The sequence below is a fragment of the Hippocampus comes genome, unplaced genomic scaffold (genome assembly GCF_001891065.2).
Source record: "Hippocampus comes isolate QL1 unplaced genomic scaffold, H_comes_QL1_v1.1 scaffold9, whole genome shotgun sequence".
Taxonomy (NCBI): domain Eukaryota; kingdom Metazoa; phylum Chordata; class Actinopteri; order Syngnathiformes; family Syngnathidae; genus Hippocampus; species Hippocampus comes.
The window spans coordinates 4538821-4549798 of record NW_017805275.1 but is presented as its reverse complement, the minus strand read 5'-3'; the positions used below and the strand labels follow the sequence as shown (position 1 = coordinate 4549798).

Here is a 10978-nt window from a genome sequence, read left to right as displayed (position 1 = left end):
TACACATTTCCAAATGTCATTTTGTTTTAAGGCTGAAGCAAACTGCCTACTCAGGCTTCTATTTTCAGAGGAAAAAAAAAAAAAAAAATGAACCAAAAACTTGCAGGTGGCTGTATGGAACAGTGCGTATCAAGTCTTCACACCCTGTTCAAATGCAAGGTTTTAGTGATAAAAATTCAACTCCTGAATTCTTTTCAATGATTTTGAGAGAATAACAAATACATTTAAATAATCTGGCTGCATAAGTGTGCGAGCCCTCCTATAACTGGGTGTGACTGTGTTCAGGATGAACCCATCACACTCAAACTCATGTCAAATGTGAGTCAGTACACTGAAACCATTTAAAATGTCTGATTAAACCTGAATAAAGTTCAGGTGTTATTGTAGGCTTTTGCTGATGTTTTTTTCTTTTCGTTTTCTAGCAAACAAAGACCTTTTTTGAACACTTCATAATTCCTTTCACTTTGAGAACGTTCTCAGTTCCAGCGGAAGAAAAACAGCACCAAAGAGTGATCCTGCCATCACAATGTTTCACAGTTTGTTGTTTTTTCTGGACCTGCGCAATTTTGTTTTTTTTGTGGCAAACATACTCTATGGAATTAAGACCAAAAAAAATAAAAAAAATCAACCATCAACCGTTGTACCAAACCATAACATCTTTTCCCACGTTTGGGAGATCCTGTTGTATCTCTGTTGTATTTTAATATTTGAAAGAGACATTTAAAATGGTTGGTTAAAGGCCACATCAATACTGGAAAGTGTTTAATCTTGGTCAATTTTTTTATGGCACAAAAACCGGGCATTTGAACCAGGGGTGTGTAGACTTTCTATAAACACTACCGGTATCTATTGAAGAAAATGGATAACAGCAATTCAAATTGTGAATGAGATGGTTTTAATTCAAACATGGACTAGGGCTGATAGGGTCCATGAACCTGGACCTTTCTGCAAGATAAGACATAAATACTACTTAGTAAAAACTGAAAAAGAAAAAAAAATCTTATAATAAATACGTTCACTATTTAACACTGCCAATAAATAATACAGTCGAATGGATAATGAGCAACCTGCTTTGTGGTTATTTAGTAGTTTAAAATGATAATCAAGGGCTGTGTGTGAGAAAGGAAAACACCTCTCGCCCTTCAGTTATCTCTGTAAAAAATGATCAGCTATCAACTGATTGTCCTCAGTTTATAGGAAGACAATTTTTGACTCATCCAGTCCACTTTGGACTCTTCCTCAGAGCGGCGGAAGAATCGTTTGCAGGCCCTGCCTATGAGGTAAACCACCTCGGCCAGGTTGAGCAGTACACACACTCCAGACACGGCCAGCATGAAGATAGTGAAGATGGTCTTCTCTGTAGGCCTGGAAACAAAACAGTCCACTGTGTTGGGGCACGGGTACGAATCGCACTTCACCAAGCGCACCATCCTGAAGCCAGGGTAGATCATGTAGAAAATGTAGAGAAAAGCAACCTCAAAGAGAATTCGGAAGACAATGCTGGTCATGTAGGTCCACCAAAGAGCTCCAGTGACGAGAAACTTCTGGTTCTTGATGTGCTCCAGCTCCTTGGGACTGTTACGGCCCGCCCGCTTTAGGATCTTCTTTTCAATGTGGCGGCGATGGGCCACATGCATGGCCACAAGGAGTGCCGGGGTGGAGACCAGGATGATCTGGAGCGCCCATAGGCGGATGTGCGAGATGGGAAAGAACTGATCGTAGCAGACGCTGTTGCAGCCGGGCTGTTGGGTGTTGCAGATGAAGCCGGATTTCTCATCTCCCCAGACGGTCTCTGCCGCAACCACCAGGACCAGGATACGGAAGATGAAGATGACGGAGAGCCAAATGCGACCAATGCCCGTTGAGTGCCTGTTTACGCCGCTGACCACGGCGTAAAAGGACCCCCAGTTCATCTTCGACTCCAGAGCTGTAAACAAACAACAACAAAAAAAACAGTCAATATTGACATTTATGAGTACGGTAACATTTTGTGAAAAATCCTGCAACAACCTATGACTGTCTTCAAAAGGTATAGCATTAGATCTTTACCAGACTTAGCCGGCTGTACACGTGGCGTAAGCAACGCCCGGCCCAAAGGTGACCATCCTAACCGATGGCTATGTCTGTGTGAGGTTCCGGGACAACATCAGGAAATGCAAAGTTGTGCGTGGGTCTATAAAAGCAGGGGCGATGGCCTAGCATCGTCACGAAACACAAAAAGTCTAAGCCAATTGTGAAACATCCGCTGAGCCACGTGATGCGCTCACCCTGTATTAATACCGAACTCCCAAACAGACCTACAGCCCAGTTCCCGATAAGACAGTCAACAAATTCCTCCGAGGAAGCCGATGAGTGAACAAGTTCTATTGTTTTTGCGAAAGGCTTTGAACCACCGACTTCGCTTTTGAAAAGATGATACTCTGATAAAGTTGCAATCGAGTTTAAGTGAGATGGTCACCTGGGGGATGTTGGCTTTTAGCCACACCAGTTCTGACCTCTCAGAGTAACACAAGCAAATGATAAAAATATGGATTTTACCTTCAGCTGTGATGGTACACACAAAGTGTACAAATCAGGAAGAAGTGAATTAAAATGTTTTTCTTTTGAAGCAAAGCAAAATGCTGTGTTGGGAACACCATGCGTTGGGAAAATGCTAATCGTTCCTCCACCACAAGCCAGTGCCCTGCACCGTCGTGGTCATATGGTCATGTCGAAAGCATTAGCATACAATGGCATTCTTTATTGCGCTGTAACAAGACTCTTTCACATCAAACGCCTCGATTTCCGCCTACCCCCAGGATTCAGAAGGAATCTGTGTGGACACAACCATGCCTCATTATTTATTGTGCTAGGGAGGGCAGAAAGCTGAAGGCGGCCTTTGACCTGGGCTGCTGTCATTGACAGGTTGCACGTGTCAACGATGCATGACCTCTTCAACTCTGGATGACACTTACGGAAATCCTGATGAGAGTGTCATAAACTTTTAAAACAGTCAGTAGCCACTGTAAAATCTCACCTTATTGGGTAAAATTTGTGTACCTGGACTTCAGCCACGCCAGACTACAAAGGAGTTTTGGGGTCACGCGGAAAATAAATTCTATTTAATATTAGAATTAATTTATGAGAATAAAGCTGCAGCAATGCAACTTGCAAAAATATCTCATGAGACATAATTATGAAAGAAAAAAAAAAGTCCGATGACCAAAATAGTTGTATTGTACAGTTAGTTATGTCCTCATTTTGGCAAGAAATTTTAATATACCGGTAATTGGAATATTGTGATGGTCTGAAATTTAATCTACCATAAATGTTTTTAATGATACTGTATTACACATTTGAGTGAGAATTTTCTCACTCACTAAAAATAATGACTTTATTCTCATAACATTTTTTTTTAATGGCTTTTCTTCATAATGTGACCCCAATACATTTTCACAATACAACACCACAGTTCTTATACTACAATATCATATATGCTTAGTGGAGCAAAGTTAAAGCAATCATAAAAATTATGATTGCCCACATGGACTAGTATCAAACATCATCGAAAATTTACGAGAAATTCGTACCTTCTCTGACAACAGCAGAACATCTGAACAAACAAAGCCTTTTAAAAATGTGGATTGTTCAGAGTACAATGAGCTAGGGCTTCACTCATTACAACATTATAAACTAGTGGGAGGGTTGTGGTAGCCGCTGTCGTTTTGAATTTAGTGTTTTATACTCTCCACAGACTTTTTTTTTTTTTAAACAACCAGTAGTACAGACTGAATTTTGACTGTGAAAATACAATATACTATTTTGGGGGTACTCAATACTAACCTGTCAGGGAATTCACCCGAACATCTTGAACTTTGAATGAAAAGACTCGACTCAACTCAGGAACAGATTGTCTTTTGCTGATCAACAAATGGGGCGAAGTTCCTCGAAGGCAACACAAGTCGTGTTTCCTCTAAGATCGAAACCCCACATTCGCACCTCCGCTGACCACTTTTAATTCACAGGATATGCAAAATACAGGTAGCATATCAGAAAAAGATTCCTCCTCATTTGCATGTCACGCTTCCAAAACATCTTCTAGTGCAAACAATAGATACCTTGTTAATACGCATGAATTGAGACACTGTAACAAACTGGAGGACGTCTGGTCATGCTGCCCTCTCGAAGTTGAACCCTCCTGCCTGTCTTATCAGTTAATGAGGCCCTGGCTTCCTTCAGCTCAAGTTGGCCCTTTTTTCTGTGTGCTCCATTGTGTACAAATTGTGAGAATATAGTGTTTGAGGTCAATTAAGCAGATACTGAAATGAAACTTTGAAAGATGATAATATTAAGTTTGTTTTTCTCCATCATAACCAAAGGAAGACAATTTATGCAACCAAGAAGTTCATCTTTTGAATATGACACTGACTAACTGCCGGAAGAATGATTTCCCGAGTTGATGGAAAACACAATGTACTTTATTTTGATGGGGTTTGAAATTCAGTTTTCAACTTCAACTTGAAATAACTATTCTTTTTTTTTTTTTTTTTTTTAATTCTTTTTTTATTCTTGGCTGGGCCTCAGTTAACATGAGAATGCAATAAAAGGGTTACATTGCAAATAAAAGAGCAGAACATTATCACCTATTTTAAGACATTACTGAATACAAAACTGGAGACGTTCCCTCTTTTACTGTCAGCTAGTTTTTCTGCTGAGTGTAGTATGAGATGAGGTACTTCTCCCAGTCTGAATCCTGTTTTCTCCATTGGACTTGAGCACGGTCTGAAAAGTAAATGAGAAAGTTAGGAGTGACCATCTGACAGAATAGTGGTAGTGGTTGTACAGACTGGCCGACTGTACGGCTCCACAATCACGTTTAGAACGAGACGTCGACTGGTCGCTAATCGCGTGTTATTGGCTTGAGGACGAGGTAGAGCCGTTGACAGCAGCAACGGGCCAACATTCACCCAAGCCACCATGTTGATTCTCTTGTCCTCTAACGTGCAAGTTATGTATAAATTTGATGTATCAGCTGTTCACAGTTGGGAAATATAGGCTATTGGAAAACATTACCTCCTCCATTGATTTTTAACATTTTTTATATTTATTTAAATTGGAGTACAGTGATCCCTCGCTTATCGTGGTTAATGGGGATCAGAACCCCCCTGTGAAAGAGGAAAATCTGCGAATTAGGTATCCCCTGTAGAGGTATATGTACATGTGTATGAGTATATATAATATTTCTAAGGCAAAATTTAATGGTGACAAAATACAGTAAACATACAGGTATGTGTCTATGTGACTCGCTGTTTTGCTGACTTTTGCTGCCTCTCGCGAACCTTTTGCGGCATTTTCGCAATTTTATTCATTTTTTTGATGACTACTTTTGAAAAATCCGCAATGAACTGAAATCGCGATAAGTGAACCGCGAAGTAGCGAGGGATCACTGTACTGCACTGAAAAAATATCAAAGTCGTCACCAGCTATTAGTCGACGTCGGCCCGACTGATCGCAGTTGCATGCATATGGCCCATAGAAGTAGAATCGCATTCTGAGTTGAATTCCTTACTGTCTTTTGGTAAACTCATATTCTTCAGTTTGCTGCTGTGTTTTGCATGTCCGTTCTGGGCTAGTCGCAAAGACAACGGCGGCCCCCTCCTGCAATACACAAATGACTCAGACCCGCTCCATACTTGAGTCCAGTATCTGTATACCATTTACATAATCATTGATACACTAGACCTTAACCTTGTTAGAAGTACCAAACCCAACCAGTTCATATGCACGTTCACCAAACACTTCATGAGTGAAAAATAAAACTTTGCTTTTTAAAAATTCAAGAAATTAAAAAAAAAAAAAAAAAACATTTATTAAAAAGAGAAAAAAGTAAAGAAAATTACATGACCTAAGTATAGTTTTTTTTTTAAATTGTATGACGTACTACCACGACAGTCACACGGTGACTACTGAGCGAACTAAATTTCGCGCAGCACTGATTGGACAAGCAATATCATGTGATCATCTGCAGCCAGTGATGGCCAAGCGGGTGTGTCATAACTAATTGACATGTTGAGTCGGGTGTGTCTTAACCTCCATGGCAGAGGCTCCGTCGAACCCCTGAGACCGATTCACCGAACCCCTGGGGTTCGATCGAACCCAGGTTAAAAACCACTGCACTAGATACATACATACTGTACAGTACTGTAAAAAAGCAGGCAAACCCGAGCTCATTATTTTATGAGCCTTTTTCACAGCAGCCATTTCAACATCGTGCATTAAGTAGATCTGTAAATAGTGGCTTACTCTCTATTATGTATTCAATCATCAGTAGCACATCTTGCTCCATACTTACATAAGCATATGGACGTAGAAAGTCCTACTTCAAAATAAATTCCAACATCTCTCTGTAATTCAGTGAATAAACACCTCGTGGGTTATATTACGAGATATGCAGTACTGCCATAACAAAGACTTTGCTGAGTACAATAGACACATCATCAGGAAAAGCTTTATGAGGTTTTCCATTCATTTTAGAAATCTGATAATCATATGCTTTTAATTGATTAGCTGGCCTCTTTTCACAGGCAAGTACCTCATAGCTCCAAGCTTCCCCTTTTCCAAGAAAAGCTCAACTGACACGCCGGGCCCGTCTGTGTAAATTCTGGCATAGAACGTCCGGTTGTGCACCATCTCTCTAAACCAATCAACTGCTTCCTCAGTCCAGTCTGTCCCATTTTTAGGAATCACCTGAGGGGAGGAAATGGGGAGGAGGGGATAAAAATAAAAAAACACAGAGAAAATGCAAATAACAATCAACAAGTTTTTTTATCGTACGGTCAACAGACCAGTGGGGATCTCTTGCGAAACCCCAAGTGGTCTGTTCCTAACTTATTGACCTGTTTCTCTTCTGCCAAAAATGATGACTCTCGCGCGTAAATACAACTGACGCTGCCTCCTCAGAAGTCTCCCGGATAAGGCGGCAACTCCTGTTTTTCTTGGCTTTGTACAAGTTAAAAAAAGGCACAGACCCAACAATCTGGCGCATGCAGAAGACTTGGTCATAATCACTAGTCGATGTTGAAGCTGTCATTTTGTGAGCTGTTCTGCCTGCTGGACCTCCGCCCCCAGCATGTGGGACAGAAAGCAGAGCAGATTGAGCATCAACCTATTTACTTTCATCTGAAACGCTGTAAGTTGCATAAAGTGATTGCAGCCTTATTTTAAGCCTCAGCGCTGTTGATCGAAGCACATGCAGAAATAACGTTGATCGTATCAGCTCACATGTGGCCTCAAAACAGTCTCTGCGCTTTTGATGATCTTCCATGCATGTGGAACATCAAAAAGGAGAAACTGCTGTTGAAATAATTAAAAAGGAGCTACTCACATTTGCCATGGAGACTTGCATTGACTGGAGAGGTAATTTGCACATTCCTGCGCTCAGCTCCTTGAGGTTACACAGTGAGACACAGGCGGTGTCGCCATGATCCAGCCTTCTCACCTCCACCTTGATGGAAGCCTCATCCTCGGCTCCATCAGTGGCTTCATCTGGTAACAAACAGACAACAGACAAGCCAAATGCAGGGATTGTCAACTTTGACCAGGGCCAGACTGTAACTTCAACGCCCTAATGAAATCTACTAGCCTATATGCAAAATATTGTTCTTTCACTTTATGATTTTAGTAGGCTATTTTTTGTTTCTTTACTTTGCATTTTGAGGTAAATGTCTTAATTGGTCTTGTTTGTAAATGGTTTTAAATGTTGTACTGTTAATTATGTGAAGCACATTGAGTTACCTTGTCTATGAAATAGACTACATCAGTAAAGCTGCCCTGCCATGAGCGACAATGGTTGTTGCCCTTGCCTTACCTAGTCGCTACCTCTACAAACCTTCAAAACAAATACACAGACTCACCTTTGTTTACACCACATATCTTTGTCACCTGAGCCCTGCACCATTGTTCTTCCTTCGGGAACCGGGCGATTACATGGGCTCCAATGTCTGGAATGCAGTTCTGCTCAGCATATGAACTACTGGATTCCCAGCTGCTTCAACATGAGGACCGAAAAAAACATAATTGTAATCAGAAACACGTGGAATATTCAACAAAACAAAACAAAAAAAAAGTGGTGGGGGGGGGGGGTTCTACAAAGAACAGCAATGAACAATAAGGGTAAGTGCCCTGTTAAGTTCTGAAAATGTGATCACAGAATCAGCGAGGGCTGTAAAAAGCTGAGAAAAAGCAGATGGGGATGAAATAACTTACCCATTAAAAAGCGCCTGCAGCTTGGTGATGGAGTCAACGTGCTGGATGTAGAAGTTGCTCGGACTTACAACATGAGACACAACAACCTCAGGTTCCTCAAACTTTCGCACCTGGAACTCTGGAATGTTTGCCGACTCAGTTTGGGGCTTTTTTGGAGAATAATAGTCACAATGTTCATATGGGAGTGTTAGGTTTTTAATTGTGCACGCCTTGTCTCCCTCAAATATTTCACTTGGGCAGGCTTTATTGTCTGAGCACCAGTTCATGGATTTTCTCTGGGCCTCGCCTGCTGTGACAATTGTTTCAACATCTTGGAAATCCCACAATTCAGTGTTGGTCGCGATCACACAAGCATATGTAAGCAAGCCATTTGAATTCACCCTTTTGAGCCTGAAAACAGGCTTGTGGTTTACCGTATCTGTCAGCAGTGTCTTTGGCGCTTTTGCATCATTCTGCTCATGTGACACATGTCTGATAGAAGAACCTTCACTTTGTGTTGCCACAGATGGCTGTGTGATGACAAAGGCCTCGAGTGACTCCACACTTTTGGCTTGTGCTTTTAGGAAGTGCAGCAGTTGGGTGGTAGTTTGTTTTTTGCATTGCATATGGACATCTTGAAGTCCCCAAATAAACTTTGCAGTTGGCTCGGTGTTGACCTTTGGGCTCTTAATGAGGGCAGAAGGAATAATTGTAGCCTCCGCTTGGCATTTCTCCTCAAGCTGTGTTTTTATTTCTTGTCCTTTAGCGTCCTGGCTCAATGATGTGTAGACAGTGTCAATTGAGCATTTTTCAACAGGCATTGTATCCACCTTTACTGCTCTGAGCTGAGGGGTGGGGAATCTTGTCAGCCATTGAAAACCCTGTCTAGCTCTCAGCATCTGGACTGTTTCGATTATGGAAGTGGCCATAATGGAGTTCTGCAACATTGGTCCAAACCAGAGTGCATTATCACACAGGATCCCTCTCACTCCCGATGGTTGGCATAGGCTTGTTGTTACCCCATTTTTGCGTAAAGGCTGCAGACAAATTCTTGACTCTATCAGAAAATAGGGAAAGACAGTAATCAGATGAAGCCATCTGAGCAGGGAATACTGCCTTTACAAATGTGGGCTACTTCTGAAGGTTTTCCTCACTGACTTACCAAATGTTAAGTCTTTCAGTAGAACTGAGACTCTGTCTATTAATTGACATTTCTCATTTAAAGCCTTGCAGATGTCATTGTAGACACTTGTTGAAAAAGACGACATCAGGAAAACTTTGACATCTTCATATACCTTCAGAGAAGAGAGATCTTAATTAATGCACTGAACCATGTATGATCAAAAATGAAATATATTAAGAGCACATATTTTTTCCGTATTTCAAATAGTACTGTATCTAGTTCGGAAGTGTATGGTCCTATGTGGGGGAGGAGGGCACTGATTGAAAACTGATGTACATTATTATTTTTATTATTATTAACACGTAGCAGCATTTGCACGTGATTGCACTAACTTGTGTTGGTAATAATTTGTTGATATTGTTACATTTACAAAATACACGACATTACGGTCATTATTGACCGTAGTGGTTTCGACTGGGAATTTCAATCTTTGAAGGAACAAATGAGCCACCTCTGGTGTTTTTGTGTGGGGGAATGTTTCGAGTGATAATTTGGGTGGAGAGACACGCGAAAAACGACATTATAAGATACTACCTTAAAATGGCGACATATTGTTTAGTGTATACCGCACTACGTGAACCGACGATAGCATACGCCTAATTTGGCTCAAGGAATTGAGAAACAACGTTAAGAGCCCACTAGAAAAAAATGCTGTAAAATAATCATTCACGATAACGCAACATGGAAGTAAAATCAGGTTTACATTTCATAACGTGATAATTTTCACGGGAGCGATCTGCCGACCACCTGTTTGCTAGCTAAATATGTACGAACTTCTGGACGGCAATTAATTACTTTACCTTGTTCGTGATGACGCGAAGCTCTTTTTCCAAACTGCTTCGAGCAGCTTCGAGCAGCAAAACTTTAAAAAGAATCTGTAGTTTGTTGGCAGAGTGAGAATGAAGCTGCAGTAGCTGAAGCGTCATTGTTGATGAGGAGTTCATACTCTTGTGCTACGGCACGGGGCTACCAACGAGTTGGGTCGCCCAAAGGTAACAGTGAATAGACTAAATCATCCACTTACGTTGCCGCCCGTCATCAGCAACACAATAAAATTGTGATTCGTTTTAAGGAGGACATATTTTTGCCCTTCTTCACTCTCTTACTGAACGTTTGATGGATGTAAAAGGTTGTCTAAAACGACAATCAAGGAAGCAGTAACGGTCTGTCCAGCATGTGGCAGGCCACCAAACAAAAACGAATTTAAACTAGTGGAATAATGATTTTGTTTCCCTCTGCTGTTTGTGTTCAGAATTCTATTCAGTGTTTAGCTACGTTTAATCGGGCATGGATGCAGTGGCGGTTCTAGATCAGTTTCACTGAGGGGGCCGGGCTGGGGCCGGGGGTTTTGATGGAGGGGCACATTCAACCCAGGGCTAAAAAGACAGATTCGAAATATTATTTGACTTTTTATTTCATCAAACTTTCAAAGCATTGTAGTCATAACATTACAGTGATGAGAAAAAAACAGTATTAGGAGGGCTAAAATATCTGCAAGCGTAACAATACGCCGAGTCCATCTGTTGAGAATATTCAAGCCAGGGGTGGATATGGTACCAGCCTGCCTTGAAG

The 10978-nt window shown here is 41.2% G+C and overlaps 2 protein-coding genes across 4 annotated transcripts; both read right to left on the bottom strand.

Moving 5' to 3' along the window:
- Positions 1-872: 872 nt before the first annotated feature.
- On the bottom strand, positions 873-2131 carry LOC109515840 (gap junction beta-1 protein-like). The gene is given in 3 exon segments (XM_019869880.1): positions 873-1190; positions 1193-1927; positions 2050-2131. Coding segments are annotated over 2 exon segments (765 nt in total). The 5' UTR covers positions 1914-1927; positions 2050-2131; the 3' UTR covers positions 873-1146.
- A 2406-nt stretch (positions 2132-4537) lies between these two features.
- On the bottom strand, positions 4538-10564 carry LOC109515836 (uncharacterized). 3 transcript variants are annotated; one of them, XM_019869871.1, is made up of 8 exons: positions 10207-10564; positions 9386-9518; positions 8245-9280; positions 7893-8026; positions 7364-7524; positions 6572-6726; positions 5549-5637; positions 4538-4761 (listed from the first exon to the last, which is right to left on the bottom strand). In XM_019869871.1, exons 1-8 carry the CDS (start codon positions 10348-10350, stop codon positions 4679-4681), a joined length of 1935 nt encoding a protein of 644 aa, XP_019725430.1. In that variant the 5' UTR covers positions 10351-10564; the 3' UTR covers positions 4538-4678. The 3 variants fall into 3 exon arrangements, with proteins under 3 accessions (XP_019725430.1, XP_019725432.1, XP_019725431.1); XM_019869873.1 differs by having other exon boundaries at positions 7364-7518; positions 10207-10563; XM_019869872.1 differs by having other exon boundaries at positions 7893-8023; positions 10207-10562.
- Positions 10565-10978: the final 414 nt, after the last annotated feature.